Below are 23,731 nucleotides of genomic sequence, written 5' to 3' on the forward strand. Positions count from 1 at the left end.
TTCTTTTAGTGGACATTTTGTTCTTGGAATTTATAAATAGTTTAAGGTAAACAAAACTAGATTTGTTGATTGTTTTTGTTTTATTTGTGTTAAAGATATGGGAAATGGTAGATCCAACCCATGATAAAAAAACAAGAAAACAAAACAAACAAAACAAACAAAAAACTAGAGTCTGGATTTTCTGTCCATTATATTATCATACTTTTGTATTAATGATTGGAATTAAAAGCATTAAGCATGCCAATAGGTTACTTCCATAGAGGTTGAATTGATGTGGGAGATATTTGTCAGTGTTTAAAGTTCAATTATATCTTGTATCTATAGAAAATACAGTTAGAATGAAATTCCTCTGGATTTTCTGGACAAAAAGGAACTAGCTTTGTTTGTGTGTGTGTGTGTGTGTATAGAGAGAGAACCTTAGGATTTTAACCAATTTCTAAAATGAAAAATAAGATACAGTGATTATTAATGAAATGCTTTTTACATAATACGAAAACAGTGGCCTGGTAGAGAAGTCCTTCAGTTAAATTTCTAGCACAGTCAAAAAAAAAAAAAAAAAAAAAGGAGGAGAAGAAGAAGAACATGTCAGAAACCTTGGCTTTATTGGGGAAAGTGCTTCCCAGAGACATAAGTTTCCAAGGACACATTTTCCTCACTGACTCTCAGGAAGCTGAGGCAGGAAGATCAAAAGTTCAAGGCCAACCTCAGCAGCTTAGTGAGACCCTAAGCAACTAAGCAAGGACCCATCTCAAAAATAAAAATTAAAAAGGGGATGTAGCTCAGTGGTAAAGAAACCCTGGGTTCAATCACTAGCACAAGAAAAAGAAAGAGGTGGGAAAGGGGAAAAAAGAAAACAGTGTATATCTGGAAATGAAAACATCTAAACCCGCAGAACATCTGTGAAGTCTACCAGTTTATCGGTGACAGGTTGTTACAGTCTTGATCTTGTGAAACAGAAGCAGAATTCTTAAAGCTGGTAAAACCAAACCAAGATTGGAGACTTGTTTTGTTTTTCCCCCAGATTCTCATTTCTGAACTTTTATGCTAAAATCAATTTAAAATATTAGAATACAGAAAGACATGTATCATTTATCTTTATGAGTTATATGTTATCCTTAAACTTCTTTTTTAGTGCTATCTTTCTTAGTAGTATATCATTTTGAAATATTACAACTTTTATTTATTTTTATAATTCTCTTACTATCACTCTCTTTCATCCTTAATAAATAAATTTTTAAATGTATAAACCATGTGTCATGCAAGGCAAACATTTTGGAGTTGCTGTGATTTTAATTGCTGTGATTTAATACATACAGAGTATAATATATCTATATAATTAAATTATAATATTATTATATCTATATAATTAAATTATTTTACACTGTTTACATCATTAATCACTTTTGTTTTCCTTTTTAATATATTTTTCTTCATTTTAATTTTCAGTACTCCTACCTTAAGAAGAGTTGAACCACATAAAATGACTTTGTACATAATTACAATTTTCAGAATTTAGTGTTTACATATATTTTTCTTTTTAAATCTAAGCTATACAAGATTTATTCTTGTTTCAGTATACATTGCAAGGATCACATTGTCAATATTTTAGTCATTTGACTACAAATGTGTTTTATTTAATTGGTACCTTGAGTAGTCACAAAAACACTGCATACTTGTCTCATCCCTAAAATATAATAACCTTATGTTTGAAAAGATGATGTTTAAAACAACAGAACTGTTAAGTTCAGAGTTCTTATTTCGTAGAACTTAATGTTTGTTGCTTTTTCTTTCTTTTTTTTCATCTTGATTACAGGCCCTCGTTGCTTGAGATTCACATAAAACTTTGATAGTCATGTGCAGATCACATGTTGGGTAGCAAACCTGATGGCATGTTTAGGTGAATATTTTGGGTGCAGCAATTTAATTTAAAAAGAAATTACAATTTTTTTTTTAACCACAGATACAGGCTAGATTGTCAAGTCTTTAAATGATGTTTAATTATACTCTAACACAGTTATGAATTACAAGGAAAAATATGTTAACCTAAGTTTAAGTATATGCATGTTAGCCATGAGCTTTTTTGATTGAAGATATAAAAATAGAATTCAGATCTTTTAATAGCCATGTAGTTTTCTAGATTTTAAATGAAAGAGTGAACACAGTTGTTTGTGAAGCAGAGTCATTTGTTTAGAAACTCAGAAGACAGATACTCAATTTTAATAAATCTGTCCTGAAAAATTAATTCATTAAAAAAATTAGTCACCTAAATATAAGCTATTACTGTAAATACTTCTGAAATATGTAATTATTGGAAGAAACTTTAGAGAATGATAGTTTTTGCTTCTTTTTTTTAATAACCAGAGATTGAACCCATGGGTGTTTTACCACTGAGCAAATCCCCAGCCCTTTTTTTTTTTTTTTTTTTTGAGAGAGAGAGAGAGAGAATTTTTTAATATTTATTTTTTAGTTTTCGGTGGACACAACATCTTTATTTTATTTTTATGTAGTGCTGAGGATCGAACCCAGCACCCTGCACATGCCAGTCTTGCGCACTACCGCTTGAGCCACATCCCCAGCCCCCAAGCCCTTTTTATTTTTTATTTTGAGATAGGGTCTCACTAAGTTGCTGAGGGCCTCACGAGATTTCTGAGGCTTGCTTTGAATTAGTGATCCTCCCGCCTCAGCCTCCTGAGACACTGAGATTACAGGTATATGATACCACAGCCCACAACAGCTTGTTTTAAAGGAAATATTTGTAACCAAAGTTCAAGAATTTAATTCGAATAGTTAACAATCATCATTTCCTTAATAATGTTGTAGTTTGTCAGTATGTGGAAAATCCATCTCACTTGATAGTGCCATCTGTGTTAGGAGATATATCGGTGCTAAATTATGGGCACAAAAGAAGTAATAATAATTTCATATAAATTCTTATAGTCAACAGCAATATCAGATATTAGCATCCAGTGTGGGGGAACGTGATACCGAATAAACTGCTTATTGATCATGAAAATTTAGGCAATTTTCATGAGAAGAAAGGCAGAATTAGATTATGTAATTTTAAAAGTCACAAATACATCTTTTAAAATGGTTTTTATCCTTACACTGCTCAAAACAATTTTAATTATTAATTAACCTTAATAATATTCTAAGGAATTCATGACCCTTGTCTTGAAGTGTCTCTTAAATTCAAGAAGTTTCTTAGATACATTTATCAATGTGAAATAATGTTAACATAGTCTGCCTAACATGAATAGCAAAAGAAAAGTAGGTATAATTACTATAATTAGTGCTGGAGATTAGAACACAAAGACATACCTTCAACCTAACCAGCTTTCCACAACAATAGAATGGTATTTGTTTTCTAATATTATGTAAGAACTTATCACAACTTTGGCAGCTTAAAATTCCCTTTGTTAATGCTCCTGTCCCCATGTCAGAAGGGAAGGCCTCCTGTTATTGGGCTTTGCTCAAGGTTTCAGAAGGCTAAAATCAAAAAGCCTTGTTTCTAGAGGCCTTGGAAATGAACGTGTGTCTAGGTTCTTCCAGATGGTAGGTGTTTTAGGACTCAGGTCCCCCTTCCTTGTCATAGTCTACTCTTAGCTTCCAGGGGCTTCTCACATCCCTTGCCAGATAGCCTTTTTCATTTTCAAAGTCAGCAACAAAGAATCTCTCTCCTTTTGACTCTCCCTCACACTCTGAATCCTCTGAGCTGAAGAAGGACCCAGCTTCTTTTATTGCCTCAGTTGATTAGTTTAGGCACACTTAAATTGTCTGCCTTTTGATTAACTCAGACTCAACTAACCTGCTCCTGGGAGCAATAGCCCATGGTTGCTCACTACGATGAGGGGTTTATTGAGAGATGAGGAATGTTGGGGGTCATCTTAGACTTCCGTCTACCACTTAGGAAGTGAGATCTCCGGTGTGCAATCAGGAAGTTTAAGATATTGAGTAGGGAAACAGGGGACTGGGAAATCTGTTAGTTAAAAGGGAATTAAGTTATAGCAAATGAAAGTCATAGAGAAGAGGAAAGGGAGGAAACTCTTAATAGAAATGCAAAGAAGAAAAATGTAAAGTGTAAAATTGACAATTTAGTAGGACTTACTAAATCTGTATTGAAGTTTGAAGGGAAAGGACAAGAGGAAATGAATTAAATGAGATTTATCTTATTTATATCAAGTAAATATAAATGTCTATGGCATTGGATGTTGAGAGAGGGGTAAATGAATAATCATACTCTTATCTTTCTGTAACTACAAACCAATGTTCAGTGTTGGGGAGTAGATCTCTCAGTCATCAAAATGAATGCAGAATTACTATGGTTAAATCTGTTCTCATGAAGTTATGAGTGTATAAATGTTGACCAAAAATATGGAGTGTTAGATATCTTGGCATGAAGATTTCATTATGTGCTTTGCAGTTTGAATTAACAGAATCAGAGGAAATGAATACACCCTCCCCACTTTATGTATTTGGGTTGCTGTTTAGGGCTTTAAAAATTTATAAAATTACACTGCAAATTGAATGAAGGATAGTTTAAAAGTTTTATTATTATTATTATTATTATTATTATTATTATTATTATTATTATTATTGTAGTATTAGTAGTAGTAGTAGTATTTAATCTACTTAAATGGACTCTCTGGCTTGAACACCATAGCTGTCTTACTTTTCAGGGGTTTTTTGAGTGAGAGAATGACTGCTCATTTGACAAATAGCAATTATGAATTTTCACTTAACCCTCAAATTGGTGGGTATAAAAACAGATTTATTTTAGAAATGCTAATTTGCCCTTCCCCTCAATATGTATCCCAACATTCAAATCAAAAGAAAGATGTTATTAACAACATACTTTAGCAGATGTAAAATAATTCAAGATGTAAAGTAATCCATGCCTAATGAACTTGGAATCTATTTCATGCTGTCCTCTGAAAATTCAGAATTCAAGTGAGTATATGTAGGCCCTGAGGTGTTCTGCAATATTTCTTATATTTTAACATCTTTGATTAATGCTTACTATTTTCCTCATAACAACACATTAAGACCATAACTTTGACCTCATTTTTACATTTTAAGTTCCTTTAGTAATTTCAGTTCATGTGAAATGTTGAGGTTGTGTTGGATGATCCTTCTTCCAAAATTATGGGCCCCTAAGTAAGCATAAGTTTTTAAGATTATTTTGTCAGCTCTGTTTTGAAAGCACTAAGAGTAAGAAGCAGGTAAAAAGCTTTAAATGGCATGTGGTGTGGTGTGCTGATTGACATTTAATAGATCAATAAGAAGAGCAAATAACTTCTTAGTTTATTATTCAATTTCTGCCTCTTTTATCCTCACATTTATTTTTCTTCAACTATCTCATATTTTCTCATATGTGATATTCATACAAACTCTAAATTACTTATTCCCTGGGCTCTGCTGTTTACAATTAGGGTACATTAATCATTATTTGCATTTTTAATTTTTTTAATTATTGATAGATCATTATTTATTTATATGTGGTGCTGAGAATTGAACTCAGTGCCTCACACATGCATGGTAAGTGCTCTACTGCAAGCCCCAGCCCCAGCCTCATTATTTGTATTTTTAAAAGCAATAGTATATGAAGCTTATTTTTATTGTAATATGGTTTATGTTTGATAATTTCTTGGAAATTTGAATCTTAACTCAGCTTTATTGTGATTTTAGGATTCTACAGAGCTGATGATTGACACTTTGGTAATTAGCTTTAAAAAGATGAATTTGCTATATTCTTTAAGTAGGATTAAAGAATTAAAACATAGGATTTTATTTAATAATGTTGAAATAACCTTTTTTATGTGGTTTGAAAACAGTGGTGCTTGGTTTATATTGTTCACAAGTGTACTGAACACTTGTTTGGAGTAAAATGTGAAATTTTGAAAACCTATAATTTTTAAAATGTCTCCTCTAAAAAAATGTCCATCTCTTATGTTTTTCCTTTAGGAGTACAAAATCCCCAGCATGAGAGAATTATTACTGTGTCTACAAATGGGAGTATTCACAGCCCAAGGTTTCCTCATACTTACCCAAGAAATATGGTCTTGGTATGGAGATTAGTAGCAGAGGAAAATGTGTGGATACAACTTACATTTGATGAAAGATTTGGGCTGGAAGACCCAGAAGATGACATTTGCAAGTAAGTTAGCATACTTCACCTGGAATTCTGACAGAACTTAACAACTGTTGTCTTTCAAATTTTTTCCTTGTTGTACTTTGAAATGGCACCTTTGTTTTGATTTTCTAATGAGCTAAGAAAGTTACCACCTTATTTATGCTGTATTTCATTTAGTCTTCATTTAAAATGAGAAGACACATAAATATACATAAACAGTTATTACTTCTATTTCTAAAGTGACTTGTGTTAATTTTTGGTAAAAAAAAGTGTATAAAAAAAGAAAAGGAATAGAGAACAGAAATTCATGTAAAGGAATGCAGTTGTGCTAGAAAACATAAATTAACATTAGTGCTAATAATTTTACATTTGAGCTCCCAGATAACCAAATCAATAAGATAAATATAAGCAATTTAAAGGAAAAGCTGTATCTGTGGGTATATATTATCTAGATGTGCATACTGATCCATAGCTATATCTATTTCTATATATATCTGAATTGATAGATACATGGTCTACATACAGAGGTGATTAAGAACTTTGAATGTTTCATCACAAAGAAGGAGTATAGTTCTGACAGCAGAATTTGAAGTTTAAGCTAACTTTATTCCATAGGTGGGAATTCATCATAATTCTTGTAGCAGCATTCGTGAACCAAAGTCAGCTGGAATTTTTCACCCACGCAAAAGACCACCTACTGTATGTCATACAAATATTACTCTTTAAATCCCATATGAATACACTTGTCAAGGTTGGGTGGTCTTATAGAAGATTTTTCACTTCAGTGGCATTCGTGTATCATGAAAATATTTTACTTGAACTTTGTCACAGGATCCTTTATTTTCTCTTTGATTCACAACTTAAAAGAGAATTTTTATTTTATCATATACTATAGATAAATATTTCAATATGCATGAAATAAACTTTGTACTTGCTGTCATCACAATTTTTATCTTTAGCTTTTGCATACTATTTTTCATATTTCTTTGTTCAGTGACTATACATTTCATATTATATTTTTTCCCTTACATCTATGATTTTAAATCTCCAGAATTAGGAGCTTTGCTAACTGTCTTCAGAAAATTGTGTTAACATTCTTCCATTCTTTAGACGAGGAAACAGAGACCAGGGATGTGGGCTAGCTGCACTAGATCTCATTTATATTTTGTAACTCAGCAAATGCTAAAACTAATTTTTCCTTTCACCTCTGAAGGGGATTTTCTACCATGCACACCTCTCATTTACTTTTCATAAGTAAGATCTCATAATCTTTTAAAAAATTCTGTAGGATCTAAGATTTTGCCCTCCTTGTAAAGTAGTAGTTTTGTCCACCAAAATTTCATGGATATTAGAAGAAGACAGGAGACTCCTTGGTCAGAGACAAAAGAGTTTATTACAATAGTGGCAGTTTGAAGAGTAGCATTTTATTTTGCTTTTTACCTGAGTTCCATTTCCCACAAGTCCATATCAGGAGGGCCCATGTGGCAACTTCTCACCTAAATGGTAGTTTTACAGAAAAGGAAGCATACTATATGTGTGTACATATGTACATATTTATGTGTGTGTAATGTACATTATTAAATAATAAAAATAAACTATCAGTCCTGCATGTCACAAGTAATGTGTGATACAACCTTACCCAGAATGTGACTTAACTTTAGAAAAGTGATCCTTTCAGTGCTTTTGAGGTCCCCTTTTCATGTTCCTCCCTGATCATCTTCTCTCTGTGAATATAATCATTGTCCTAAATTCTTCACTTTTTTTCTGATTTTCTCAATAATTTTCAACATGTGTATGTTTTCCTCATACTGTCCTATGATACATAGTTTATTGTTAGCCTGTTTTAGAATATGTATTAGTGGATTAATATCATGATTTTTTGTGACTTGATACATATTTCAAAACAAGGAAAACCTAATGGTATTATGTTTTTAATATTAGTTCACGTTGATGCTCATAGCTTAGATCACTTGTTTTCCTTGATGTCTAATGTTCCATTGGATAACTAGTTAAATTTTTCTGTCTCTTCTACTTTGAAGAACAGTTAGCTTGTTTCTAGCTCGCCTGTGTACAAATGCAAGAAAATTTGTCTGCATCTAAGAATGATGAGACAGCAGTCTTAAAATACTTATATTTTGGGGCTGGGGTTGTAGCTCAGTGGCAGAGTGCTTGCCTAGCATGCATGAGGCACTGGGTTTGATCCTCAGCACCACATAAAAATAAACAAATAAAATAAAGGCATTCTGTCCATTTACAACTACAAATTTTTTTTTAAAAAAAGATACTTACATTTTCAACTTTACTAGGTAGAGTTTAATTATTTTTAAAGTGACCAGTTTACCCATCTACTAAGACTCAAAAATTTCTGTTGTACAATATTCTTGACAACTTTTGAGATGTCTTTTTTAAAGTTCTGATAATATGAAATTGTTATCTTATCATTAAGTTGAATTTGTTTTCTTGGTTACTAAAGGGGTTGAGAGATTTTCATTTATTAGTGGTCATTCTTGTTCCCTTTTCTCTGAAATGCCTTGTCACATCTCTTGTTTAGTTTTCATTTGTCTGTTGGACTACCTAAATTTTGCTTTTTGTATTTAAGTCCTTGATCCACTCAATTGGTTTTTGTCTGTGGTCTATGACTTTTTTTTTTTTTTAATGGTCCAGTAGCATCCCATCATCATTTATTGAATACTGCTCCTTTCCTAAGGACGTGGAAATTTCTGTATGTGGTCTGATCTGTTCTGCACTCTGTTCTGTTCCTTTGGTTGCTTGTGTGAATCTTAATTGAATGACACTGCCTTACTTACTTTTTTTTTTTTACTTTATAAATGCTTGTGTTAGGGGAAGACTAACCTCATTTTTCCCCCTTAGGGAACATTTTGACTTCCAATATATTCTTTAGAAATAGGTTGTAAAATCCCTTGAAAACTGTTGCAGTGATTACTCCAGTAGGTTTGCATGTGTAGATCATTTTGAAGAAAATTGACATCTTTGTAATAATGGTTCTGCTTATCCTTGAGAATTTTACGTTTCTCCAATTATTGGGGTCTCCTTTTATATTTATATAGTTTTAAATTTTTATTTATGAAGATGTTGTACATCCATTATTTAGATTTAATTCTAGATTACTAATACATTGTTACTAAGCATCTCTTTTTGAAAACTGTTAATTGTATACTGCTGGTGTATGAAAATGCAGTCAATTTTTGTGTTGATCTTTTTATCTGGCAGACTCATTAAGCTCTTTTATTTATTTTAACAATTGTTCTGGGAATTATTTTAGATCTATGCAAAAAATCGTTTGGCTTATGACAAGTAAAAAAGGATTTCTTTCCTCCTTTATATTCTTTTACTCTTTCTTTTCCAATTCTTGTTAAGTGGTTGATTGTGTTATTAGGCAACTATTTTCTTGCCAATTTTAGACAGTTTGCCTTTTTTATTTTATTTATTTTTTATATGTGGTGTTGAGGATCCAACCCAGGGCCTTGCACGTGCTAGGCAAGTACTGTACCTCTGAGCCACAACCCCAGCTCAACAGTTTGCCTTTTTAAAATCAGTTTAAAATTTGGAAGAACTTTGGATTTACAGAATGTAGAAAAAAGAGTACAGAAAGTTTCCATAAACACTTAATCTAGGTTCCTCTGATTTTAGCATCTCATGTAACAATGGTACATTCCATAACTAAGAATTTAACACTTGCTCAATACTATTAACTAAATTACAGATTTTAATTGGATGCTAGCAGTTTTTCCACTTCATGTCCCTTTCAGGATATGCACATTGCCTTTAATTGTAGTGTCTCTTTACAAACTGAATCTGTACAAATCTGAACTTTGTATGTTTCTCTCTTGTGTTTTTTTACTTGATGGTTTTGAAGAGTGCTGGTCGTGTATTTTTTGGTAGAATGTCTCTCAATTTAAACTTTGCAAATCTTTTCTCATGATTGCACTGAAGTTATGAATTTGGAGGGAGAATTCCAAAGGTCATTTGTCCTTGTTGTCATACCAGAAGGCACATGCTGTCAATCTCACTTATCATTGCTGATGTTAACCTGGTTACTTAGGTATGGCGTTATCTCCAGGGTTTCCCCCTGGTAATGTAATATATTTCACTTTCTAGAATGTTATTCGGAGTTATGTAACTTTAGTCTTATCTGCCTTCAAGGAGATAAAGCTCCACCTTCCAAAATTCTTTAATAAGAAGGTTTTGGTTGCTTATCTGCCTGCCTGACTGCCTTCCTTCCTTCCTTCCTTTACCTTACCTTCCTTCCTTACCTTAATAATATTTGTTGTATTTTTTAAAATCATAGGTAATATAGAAGCAATGTTTTATCAGTCATGAGCTGAGGATTGAACCCCCGGGTGTTCTATCAATGAGCTACATCCCCAACCCTTTTTATTTTAATTTTAAGATAGGGTCTTCTTAAGTTATGAAGTCTGGCTCAGCATTTGTGATCCTCCTGCCTCAGCTTCCAGATTACTTGAGATCACAGCTGTGCCCCACCATGCCTGGTTATAAACAATTTTTAATCTTACACACACACACACACACACACGACTTTCTAAGAATTTTTTTATTACAGATTTCTAGGTTAATTGTGTTTTGATAAAGATTTTGGCCTCTTTGTATGATTTGAAACTTAAAATTTGCTTTATTTGCTTTGGATATATCATTATTCCCAATAGGGTTTAAAAATGATGCATTTAGAATTGTGGGATATAGAATTCAATTTATATCCATTACATCATTTTTGGCAATTTTGCTTCTCATTGCATATGAATCTTCCCCTATTTTGTTTGTTTTTGATATATCTTGATGTTATTTCTTGATATTCCTTCTTGATAAATTATCTTTCTAAGAGAGATATATTAAATTCTCCCAATAGAGGATAAGTAGATATATCAGTTTCACCTTGCAGGTGTGTTAATATGTGCCTTAAATCTTTTAAAATTACATCAGTCAATGCATGTTAATATGTATGATCTTGTTTATCTTCTTTATCAATGTTTTGTTTTCACTTCAAAGTATAATATGCCTAATATCAATGCAGCTACAGCAGGTCTCTGTTTATTATTTTTGTCTGGCTGTCTTTCTATGCTTTTGGATGTACATGCATCTTAGAATGTGTGTCTTCCTGTGTGTTGATTGTCTTTTCTGAAAGGTACATGAGTAGAATCAAAAAGAAAGATTCAGTGAAAATATCTTTGTATTTTCATTATAGAACTTAATCTAGCACATTGATTCCTTTTAATGGGTATTCTGTTCCATTAATTATTTTGAAAGTTCTGCTTATACTAGTTTTTTGGTTTCTTCTGTTTTCTGTCTTATATTTGTTTAATTTATTTTCTCATTCTCTTTTTTCTTTTCTACAAATTTAGAAATTGCACTTCAATTTCTGTTTTTGATTACCACCATAGAACTGCATGCTTAACAAAATAATATCTAAATTTGATCAATGATTTTTTTTTAACCCTCTTCCCACAATATGAAATTCCTTTCCTGGGACAACTCTGTCCACCCTATGAGAACTGACCTCAGTGTCCCCTGAAATAAGAGAGAGGTAGACAGATCCAGAATTGCACAGAACATGATTTATTGGGGACTGACAGAAGCATGGTCCTAGGTGGCAACAAGACCAGTAGATCTCTGCAGTTTAGGACAGAAGGAGGTGGTGTGTCGAGTGGGCAGGACAAAAGTTATTTTACTCAAGCCAGAATGTACTTGGTTTATCTTCAGCTAATAACAGACTATAGGCACATTCCAGGCACTCTTCATGTCATAGTACAGTTATATTGACCCTCTTTTATTGAGGTTTTGTTGCAGTGACCAAAATACCTGAAAGGAACACTTGAGAGGAGGGAACATTTACTTTGGCCCGCAGTCTCAGAGATTCAGTCCATGGTCAGCTGACTTCGTATCTCTATGTCTAAGGTGATGGAGAAGATTATGGCAGAAGGGCATGGCCCAGGAAAGCTGCTCAGCTTACGGCAGCCAGGAAGCACAGAGAGTTCCACTCACCAAGGGCAAAATATTAAAACCTCAAGTTCAGCACACTCCCAGTGACCTATGTCAACAACTACCTTTCCCCTTCCTTAATCCATATGAGTGGATTAATTCACTGATCAGGTTAATGCTCTCATAACCTGATCACTTCATCTCTAAACATTCATGACATTGTCTCATACGTGAGTTTTTGGGGGATTCCTCATGTCTAAATCATAACAGCCTTGCATAATACTCTGATGGTTTTGTTTAATTATAGTATTCAGGGACACTGTGCAGCAAAAACCTGTCAGGACTACTCAGGGTCAGTCATGGTGATCATCACTCAGAATGGCTTCATTCAGTATGAATCCCTATGATCTAAGGGGGAACATTTAACCTTAGAACACATTAATTACAGCTGAATGCTAGCTACCCAGTTATTTCTACATCCTGTTGGTGGAACCGAACTACACTGTGTCATGGAGAATACCACCTTTGCAGCTGTGGTGGCATATAAGAGAGTAAAAACAAAACCAGGTTTTGTTAATTTGAGGGTTTTTTTTTTTTTTTAACACAGATATTTTACTGTAGGGAATTGGTTGGATAAGAAATCATATATCATAGCTTAGAATTGGCAGAAACAACAAGGCAAGGGTAGTGAGGCCTGAGTTCAGCAACGTTAGTTCTGTTGCTGCTTTCTATTGAAGGACTTAATGGTTCTTTGGGGGAAGTTCCTGTAGGAAACAGTAATGTTATTTTCCTGGACGAGAGTCTTCTGGATTCTACTGAAGACATGAAATAGTCAAGTCATGTTCCTATAAGTAATTAATAGGGTGGGACTTTGATTTTAGTCCTTTATGCATGAACTGGTATTGGTTCTCTCCATGGTCATCCCTATACCAGAGTTGTTTGCAGATTTACTGAGGATGTTAGTTTTGTATATTTTTTTAACTCCAAGAGTATTTTATATTACTGCATTATAATCCATGTTTCTTTACCTTTACCTATGTGTTCATTTTCAGAGCTGGCTATTTCTTCTTAACTTTCACAAATTTTTCACAGGTTTATTTTACTTTGTTATCTACTATCTTTAAGTTTCTTGATTGAATGACTATTGGTATTCAGTACTTAGTTAATACTTATTTGTGAATGTCTTTATTTCACCTTCATTCTTAGACATTAATCAGATTGAAAGTAGAATTTTATGTTTGTTTGTTTCTTGACATACCATTCCTCTATCTCACTGCTGTTGAAAAGTCTGTCATCAGATTTAGTTGCTACCATATCACTGTGGCCTCCACTGAGGGTTACCCTTTACAGAGAGACCTGTGTGGGTGACAGGAGTAAAAGGGAAGGGGCAGGTTTACATCCCTATGCAAGTTTCTCTTGTAACCCCCTGGGGCTCCATAAACTTTTCCTTGCATGCCACAGTTCAGCAGATACTCCAGAAACCCAGGCATATTTGCCTCACTGAAATCTCGAATTCTTGTGTTTGTTGGTCCTCCAAACAATTGTCTAATTCTCATGACAGTAGAGTATTACATTTTAAAACATTCTTTTTCCCAATTTATCCAGCAGTTTTACTTACTGTATTACTTGTGATATAACCAAGAAAAGTTTCTGTGCTTAACTTTGTCTACCATGTGGCTGGAATGTAGATGGTCATCAAGCAAAATAAAGTGTTTCCTGACAGGGCCTGGTACTGTTAAGTTCAAGTTTAAATTTGATGTTAAAAAAAAAAAAATGACAAACTCAACTCTTATCCATGACAGTGCTTTGAAACTAAAATAGAGATGCACTCCCCTGAAATGCACCTAAGAATTTAAACTACCACATTTGAAATGTTTTTTTCAAGTCTGAAAGATAAGAGAATCTAAAATACCTGGATCATTATTGTAGCTGTATCTTTAAAGCGGATAGACTCAGCTGAGATGTGACTAATTTCCCCATGGTCCTCTTGCCCTTCTCAAGCCATCTTTATGAAGAAAAAGAGGGTGAGTTGTATATTTATACGATTGGAGAATTATTACAGAATGCAAAGTATGTCAGATACAAATTAGATTTTATTACTCTTACAGCATGATCAGAATGTGCTAGCAATGAGTAGGGGTGGGGCACTGGGGTAGGACAAACAGGAAGAGGAGAGATAAATGTTAACTATACATATGTGCAAATAGTTTTCTCAGACTAATTTGGTATAAAAAAATAAAGAAATGTATTGTTTTCCAGTGTTCATTCTCCCTCTCCCTTCCTCTCTCCCCCTCACTCTCCCTTCCTCACTCTGAAGGAGAAATAGGTGGATCAATATAGATGAGTGTATCAGGGGACTTCCAGTTCTGTTTTACACAGTCATATCTCACATAATATTTGTTGATTGTGTTTCCTTCACAACCTTTGAAGTTTGTGACACATAATTCCTAAAAGCACACTTTTTTAGTGGAAAACTTTAAAAATACTTTTTTTTGAAGTAAATAATCTGTTTATTGTATACAAGATTTTCCAAAGAGAAGGGTAATGAGACAAAAGTTTATAAAGGATGAGTTCATCAAGCTATTCATATAGTACCCCCCTCTTCATCAAAACCCCGAGATTCTTTATGAAGAAATAAAATAACTGGTCGAATGCAGAAAAAAATTGTTGCCTAAATTACATACAGTTTTTATAATATGTAGAATTTAAGAGCATCAAATATTGTTTTTTTTATTTAAAATTAATAAAAAACCTTTTAGACATTTTGTTATCTACCTCCTGTTTATCCTGTAATTAATATGGGCTTCTTATTTCCTCATTTATTTACTCTTATATTTGATAAACATTTATTGAGCACTGTGGTAGATAATGAGGTGACATCAGAGAATAGGAGATGGCTTGTACCCTCAAGTAGCCCAAGTCTGGGGGAAGAGACAGACATGTAAATAGGCAATTGAGATAAAATACCCCATTCTCAGTTTGTGGTAAATACAGACTGCAGTTATTACTATAATTGGTTATGTTTAGATTGCTTTGTTGTCAGTTTTCTAATTCATACCATTACTTTGTATTTTTACCGACGACAGTCTCTAAATAATTATTATTAATTTATTATGGACAGAGCGGGTTGGATAGATGAACTCTGCCATGCCAGCCTCAAAATACTCATTTTTGTGTGTTTTGGTCTGGTAGATGCCGCTTTCAAGAATAGTGTAGATTTCCTGCATCAAATGTACAATGTCAGTGCAAGCTATAAGCTATGCATGATAACATTTTAAGGAAATATTATTTTGAGAGAATAATAAGAATTTTCCTTAGTTGGGTGACCATTGACTGAAATAAAGATGATGTTTATTTAGTTGAAAATGATCATAGTGACCCTTAAATGCATCACAGGAGTTTACTTCTCAAGCAAAATTGTTTCATGAGCCCCTCATAAGGACTAAGGGAAAGAAAAGGTACCACTAGTTTATATTTAGCATAAGCAATCTCTAGTTTAGCCCTAGGAGATCCAAAGCCCTCAATGAAGCCTTTTACATACATGATTCCCAGCCTACCTGCCCACTCATAATCTTCAGAACTGATCCTGACAATAAGTAGCTGGGTTTTGGATTATAACTCTGAATTTCAGTCTTATTATGATGAAAAATAAAGAGATAAGTTAATCAGAAAGATAAGTACCTTTTTTAAAGGTCTTATGTGGGAACCCTGTTGTAATACTAGAAGAGATTGTTTGCCTGATGGTAAGGAAGGTGGCATGGTGACTTTCAGTGGTATGCCTGTCTTTCAAGGGGAACCAGGCTGGCTTTAAGTGTAGTTACACCTCTTGAAGATTTGCCTGAGGAGGCCATCTGTGCTGAAACATGTGCGTGTTGGTTATAGTCTTAGTTTGTTGTAGCTACTATAAAACAATGCTATAAATAGTGTTGCTTATAAACAACAGAGGTTTATGTCTCATAGTTCTGGAGGTTGGGGAGTCCAAAACTGAGGAATGAGCACATTCAGGATATAATCATGGATATCATCTTGGTTCATTGATAATTGTCCTGCTATGTCCTCACATGGTGGAAGGCAAATAGGTTTAATTTTTTTAATTTTTATTTTATTCTTTTTTTACTTTTAAGAATACTGATCCAGTCCTAACCTAATCACCTCCCAAAGCTATATGTCCTAATACCATGACTTTGGGTATTAAAATTTAGCATGTGAATTTTGGGGAGACACAAATGTTCAGATTATAGAGGTTACTTGGAACAAATTTTTACCATTTTAAGGAAGAAGGGGAAGATGTGTTGGAGTTCTATAGTCAGAATACTGACGGCTACAGTGCTGTGTCATAAAAAGAAGTGATGTAAGTATTAAAGTATCCAAGATTAGTTATGATCAGGAGGGTACAGGAAGGCTGTGGGTATTGGTAAGACTTTAGCAACTAACAGTTAAGAGAAACTCAGTGAAAGTTAGTTAAAATAAAAGAATAGGTGAATAAAAGAAAAATGAGAACTCCAAACAGAGTTAGTTAGGCTTGACATGGAAACTATAGGGAGTAATTTGAGAATGATGAGTTTCCCCAGATCATGAGATGCCTTGGGGGTGTGGAGAGTCTGCCTTAGTAGAAAGAGTCTCTTGTGAAGAACTTCCAACATTTGGCTGGATATGAACTTTTTTTCTCATGCTGTTAGAATCTAAGGGTTTCCTTGCAAACTGAGGTTATATACTGATCCGTATTTTACGAAGACAATTCTGACAGAAGCATGCACAGTAGGTGAGAGGAAAGAGTGATGGCTATTGGGATAGTTGAGTATTTATTTTTCTCAAACAAAAACCTTTACAGGAAGATAATTTCTCAGACTTCCATTTTGCATAATTCTTTTATGATGGATCCAATAGTAGAATGTGTAGTTCCCCTACCACTACTCCCTTTTTTGTTAGCAGTCTGTGTGGTGGGGGCTGGGTTTGCCCATGCACTTGAGTGTTTAGAAAACCTACAAAGAATGCCAGTGCTTTCTTTTTTTAATTTTCAATTTATTTATTTATTCTAATTTGTTATACATGACAATAGGATGCATTTCAATTCATAATATACATATAGAGCACAATTTTTCATGTCTCTGGTTGTTCACGAAGTCACACCATTTGTGTCTTCATACCCCCATGCCTCCCTCCCTACCCCTCCCTCCCCTTTGCCCTATCTAAATTCTCTCCATTCCTCCCATGCACCCCTGTCCCCATTATGAATCAGCATCCACATATCAGAGAAAACATTCAGCCTTTGTTTTTTGGGATTGGCTTAAATCACTTAGCATAATATTCTCCAACTCTGTCCATTTGTCTGCAAATGCTTGATTTTATTTTCTTTTGATGCTGAGTAATATTCTATTGTGTATATATACCACAGTTTCTTTATCCATTAATCTACTGAAGGGCATCTAGGTTGGTTCCACAATTTAGCTATTGTGAATTGTGCTGCTATAAACATTGATGTGGCTGTGTTGCTGTAAGTATGCTGTTTTTAAGCCCTTTGGGTATAGACTGAGGACTAGGATAGCTGAGTCAATTGGTTGTTCCGTTCTAATTTTTCCAAGGAATCTCCGTACTGCTTTTCATATTGGTTTCACCAATTTGCAGTCCCACTAGCAGTGTATGACTGTGCCTTTTCCCCCACATCCTCGCCAACACTTAGAGTTGTTTGTATTCTTAATAGTTGCCATTCTGACTGGAGTAAGGTGAAATCGTAGAGTAATTTTGATTTTCATTTCTCTAATTGTTAGAGATGTTGAACATTTTTTTCATATATTTGTTGATTGATTGTATATTATCTTCTGAGAAGTGTCTGTTCTATTCCTTGGCTCATCTACTGATAGGGTTCTGCCAGTGCTTTCTATTTTAAGTGCAAATTTTCTTTTGCCTCAGGATGTAAGTATTAGGAATCCAATTTCAGCTTTAGAACTATCTATATTAAAGACAAACCAGAGTAATATAGTTTGCTAAATGGCTAATTCTGTCATCATATAGAAAAGATGGCCTTTCTCCTAGAATTGAGCATGGAAATTTTACACGGGCTCTGAGAAGAAAAAAGACCAACATTTCATTCTGTCTAGGAGTGCATGATGCTGCTGCTGGAGGTGTGCCATACCAAAGTTGTTTCCCTGATAGGTAGTGGTATAAATTGAAAGATAGTGGAATTCATGCAAGGAATTACTAATTTAAGAATCTTCATTTCAATGGATCACAAATAGTTGGCTAGTTATTCTAACCAGTTTTGAAAGTAAATGTTTGCATAATGTCACTGAGATTCAGAAGGTTGACTTTATTTGAGTTCTAAAATAATGACAAGTTTCTATTGCCTTTCCTCTGCCTCTGTAGATTTGCTTCTCTCCAAGTGAGCCTATTACCAGGCTGCCCTCACAAGGTGACAGAAAGAGACACAGGGACAGGAAATTTTCCTGCAAATCTTCTGGGAAGAGATTTTATTATCTAAGTTTGGTCCAAATATCATAGTTCAACTATATACTACAAAAGAACCAGAAGTCTGTATGTTGTTGATTGGCATGATTTGGGTTGCAGTCCCATCCCAAGAGCCAAAGTGATGCACTCTGATTGGTGGAACAATAGTTCCTGAAATTAAACTGTCCCCCACCACACTCCTATCCAAAGAAGGAAAAAGTGCTGTAGTGCAAAAATAATGATTTATCTGTGTTAAGTACAGATAGGAATTACAGCTTCCAAATTCGCAGTTACTGTTTTTCCTACCTGCTCTTTGGCTACAGAATAAAGTTCTCTTTCCAACACAGATTTTGCTAGTGGCCTTTCCAGCAACTCTTTTGAGTATAGTTAGCTCAATGGCATAATTTATAGTTTTGTTATCCTTTGACCTCTGTAGCATTTACTTTTGTAACTTAAAAAAATAAAAGTCATTCCCAAGAGGACTTAAAATGAAGGGTGGGGATCTGACCGAGTCTGAGATCAAGGGACTATGCTTTTGGCTAATGAGATGTTTTGGTTTTATGTTTTGAAATGTTCAAAATCAACATTCCAAGTAGAGAAAGAATGTATCCTGTAACTCCCCAAACTCCTGTCTGGCTCACCCAGTGTTTGTCTCTCACCAATCCTTTATCTTTTTTTTTTCCTGCAAGTTATCCTTTTCTTTTCTACTCCCCAAACCTCCTTGTCTTCTTTGCCTTTCCTTTCCCACCATTCTGGTTTGATTATTGCCCTGAGATCACTTGCCTACATTTATTCAAAAAGAGTTTTGTGGTTTGTAGGCTGCAAGGATTGAGGGAGGAAAGCAACGCTAGTCATGGTTGTTGCCTTGCCTACCCTGGGTGATGATGCAATCTCTTATTTAGGTCAACCAGTTGGCACAATGGCTTCAAAATGGGGAAACTCTATGGAATATTAAATAGATAATTGGTTTACCAGAAAGGAATCAAAGTCATAGTGATAAAGCAGTAATAATTAAAAATAAAGGATTTCTAAGTGTATAAATCTTAAAATATACTGTGGTAATATTTCCTTAGCCTTCCCTCAGACTCCTCTTCAATGTTTTGTGTCATTGTGTCTCTGATATTGAAATATTGTATCACTTTGCTTTATCATCTTTTGAAATAACATACTTTCTTAACATTCACTTAAACCTCTGGTTCTTGGAGAGCTAGATTCTTGGGTTCCAGCTGCCTTCATGGAACAGCTTCTTATATTCATTGATTTATCTATTTATTATATATTTAGTGGTGCTGGGTATGGAACCCAGGGCCTCACTCATTCTGGCAAGTGCCGTGCCACTGAGCCACATCCCTGTTCTAAACCCAGTCTTCAAATAGGCTGCCTCCCCTGCCTTTTATAGTACAAGCAGAAGCTGACTTAAGTTTTATTTCTAATTGATTGATTGATTTTATTTCTAATTCATTATTTCTATTTGATTTCCCTCTAAGGTTTTTGTCACAGTGAATTAATAAAAATATAACTTACACTAAGACTATTGTTTTACTATGTTCTTAGCAAAGGTTAAATTAACATACTTAAAAAAGCCCTTACAAGTTAAGCCTAAAGAGATTTTATTGCATCTGATTGATGTGCAAAGGAAAAGAATGGAAGTAGAGATCACTTCCCAACTGCATTGGAAAGGTGGGTCATACTTAAACCTCCATTTTCAGAAAGAGGACTGATATGAATTTATCTCCTGGTGAATGTTTACTTCAGGTAAAGCAGCCTGACTGTACACCAGTAGACTGATTCTGTGACTGATTCAGTAGACGGATTCAGATATGACTATTGTCATTCACTGAAAATTTGTGAAAAAACAAAGAAGGAGCAAGAGAGATTCCAGGATAGCTAGATAGAGTGCCCTGCACTTGCCTCCTTCACCAGGAGGAACCGAATCAACAAAGAGATAACTGTCTTTTGAGGTGACATGGCTGAGGAAGAGCACTGGATCTCAGCAATGGAGATGCAGGAACCCTTTAAGACTTAGAGACATGGAACATTAGCACAGAGAGGGGAACAAAACTAACAGGCAATGTGATGCTGACTCCTTGGCCCTTGGGTACCGTGACAGGGGAAAGGATGAATCAGAGAGATGCAGCAGATGCCAGTTCCACAGAGGTAGCCATCATCCCTCGCAACAGGAGAGTTATACAGTTGTCTGGAACCCAGTTATGGGTGGGTGCTGCCTGGCATCCACATAGTAGCTTTGCTTCAGAGAAGGAACTCATATCATGACCTCCCAAACATCAGATCCATTGTGACAACAGAACCACCTCCAGAATTCATTCTGCCCTAGGATACAGAAGCCTCTGCCTATCCCTATCCCTGGGGCCTCCATGGGCATTCCACCTCACTTTCACCAAAGGCTGTAGCTTCATAAATTCAACCATTTCCAACTCTGGAGCTGGGACTCTAGTACCCAAGCCTGTACAATGTCCTGCACTGTAGGAAATAGGAGGTCGTCCAACAGAACTAGAGTGCTGTACAAAAGACTTGAGGAAAGCAGTGGCCTGCCCCTGAGACCTAGAACCTTCCTCCCCCTCCCCACTCAACATTGTCCACTACCATAGTGCTTAGCACTTCAGGGACTGAGGACACATTTTGGAGGTTCTTGTCCCTCAGGACTTGTGTTGCTACCAGCTAGAGCACATACTATGGGGGACCTGTGGAGGTACTTCCCAGTGGGTACTTTCCTCTCCAGTAGTGAACTGTTTGGATGGCATTTGGATGGGTTCACTGTGCCCCATGTCCCCATTCCCATTGCTGGAATTCCCTGCAGAATACACATTCTTCCCATCAGCACCAGGATTTTCCATGCATTATCCATAAGACCAATTCCAACAAATTTTAAGAAAGGGAAATTGTATATTGTGTCTTCTTTGGCCACAAAGGAATAAAATTAGAAATCAACACAAAGAACTCAAAAATTATATGTGTACCTGGAATCTGAATAGAATACTATTGAATTCAAATGAGTCAATAAAAGGAATCTGAAGGGAAATTTAAAAATTTTCTCAAAAGAAATAAAAATGGAAACCCAACATATAAAATCTATGGATTACAGCACAAGCAGTAATAACTGGGATTTTTATAGTGATAAATATATCAAAAAGAACCAAAAATTTTTAAATAAACAATCTAATTATGGCACCTGAAGGGGCTAGAAAAGAAATAAGAAATCAAATCCAATATTAGGAGGAAAAATATGAAATATCTGGGTGGAAATAAATAAAATAGAAAAATTTTAAAAGTATAAAGATTAATAATGTTGTTTTAACAAATACAAATCAAGAAACTTTTAGCCAGGCTAACAAGGAAAAAAGAGAGAGAAAACCCAAATAAATAAAATTAGAGATGAAAAAGGAGACAACGAGAACATCGAAATCATGAACAGACCCATAATGAGTTGCATGTTTTAATCAGTAATAAAAAGTCTCCCAACAAGGAAAAGTCCAGGACATAATGACTTCACTACAGAAATGTATAAAACATTTAAAGAAGATGTAATACCAATTCTTAAAAATCTGTGCTTTACTACACTTATTCTACAAGGCCAGAATTACCCTGGTACTAACACAGTGCATCAAGAGATTGAAGAACTAAAACCATGTGATTATCTCAATAGACAGAAAAGGCACTTGATAAAATTCAACATCTCTTCATGATATAAACCCTCGCCAAATTAGGTGTAAAATGAATATACCTTAACAAAATAAAGATTATTCATGACAAGCTCACAGCCAACATCTTCTTAAATGGAACCAGCTGAAAATATTTCCTCTAATATCTGGGACAAGATAAGAATGTCCCCTTTTACCACGCTCACTCAACATAGTACTAGAAGTCCTAGCCAGAGCAATTAGGCAGAAAAAGAATTAACAGGCATCCAGACACAAAGGAGGAATTAACATTATCCTTTTTTGCAGGTGACATGATCTATTATGGAGAAAACCATAATGGATTTACCAAAAATATTTTAGGACAGATTAACAAATTTGGTGAATTTTTAGGATATACATTCAATATACAAACAATAGTAGCATTTTATATACCAATGATGAACTTGCTGAAAAGTGAATTTAAATAGCCACAATAAATAAATAAATAAATAAGTAGCTGCAACTGAACTTAACTAAGCAAAAGATCTCTACAATGAAAATTATAAACTCTGGATGAAGACAATTTAAAAGAAGACATGAAAAACAGAAAGACATACAGTGTAATGAATTGAAAGAATTATGGATTGTCCATGCTAACCCCAGCGTTCTACAGGAGCACCATAATTCCTTCAAAATATGAAGAATATTCTTCATAGAACTATTTTTTTAATTGTAAAATTCACATAGGACCACAGAAGACCCCAAATAGCCAGAACAATGTGAGGCAAAAAGAAGTAAGCTAAAGGCACCACAATTACTGACTTCAAGCTTCAGCAGTCAAAACAACATAAAAACTGGCCTAAAAACAGATGCAAAGAATAATGGAACAAAATAGAAAACCGAGAAATTAATCTTCCTATCTATAGTCAACTGATTTTCAACAAAGTCTCCAAAATCATACACTGGAGAAATCATAGTCTCTTCAATACATAGTGGTGGCAGAAATGGATATACGTATGCAGAAGAATGAAGTGGTATTCTTGTCTCTCACCTCATACAACATCAACTCACAAGGGAGTTAACACTTAAATATTAAGACCCCTAGTGAAACTACTAGGGGGAAACATTGTAAGATATAAGTATAGGCAATGAGTTTTTGGATAAGGCTCCCAAAGCACAGACAACAAAACAAAGTAGAGAAACTGGATTACATCAAGCTTAAGAAGTTTCTGCACAGGAAAGGAAACTAGTAACAGAGTTAAGAGGCAGCCCATGGAATGGGAGAAAATATATGCCAACTATCCATCTCACAAGGCTTTAATACCCATGATATATGAGAAATTCAATTCAATAGCCAGAAAAAAGCCAAACATATATTCTGACATAAAATGTAAGATGACTGAATAACCAGTTATTGGAAAAAATATACAAACACCAAAGTAGTATATGAAAAAATGCTCCTAGTCATTAATCATCAAGGAAATGCAAATGATAATCACAGACGTTATCTCACCTTGGTTAGAAAGGCTCTTACCAAAAAATCAAAAAAATAACCAGTGCTGGT

The 23,731-nt window shown here is 34.6% G+C and overlaps 1 protein-coding gene across 3 annotated transcripts in view; it reads left to right on the forward strand.

Moving 5' to 3' along the window:
* Positions 1-23,731, forward strand: part of Pdgfc (platelet derived growth factor C) — a 198,055-nt gene that overhangs the window by 104,052 nt on the left and 70,272 nt on the right. For all 3 annotated transcript variants that reach the window (XM_046459125.2, XM_046459126.2, XM_058583889.1), the window contains one exon: positions 5,962-6,154. In XM_046459125.2, coding sequence (XP_046315081.1) covers positions 5,962-6,154 — 193 coding nt within the window. The remainder of the gene's footprint in view (positions 1-5,961; positions 6,155-23,731) is intronic.

This window comes from Marmota monax, unplaced genomic scaffold, assembly GCF_021218885.2.
Source record: "Marmota monax isolate L192 unplaced genomic scaffold, Marmota_monax_Labrador192_F-V1.1 WCK01_AAM20220418_F8-fsc00002, whole genome shotgun sequence".
NCBI classification, from domain to species: domain Eukaryota; kingdom Metazoa; phylum Chordata; class Mammalia; order Rodentia; family Sciuridae; genus Marmota; species Marmota monax.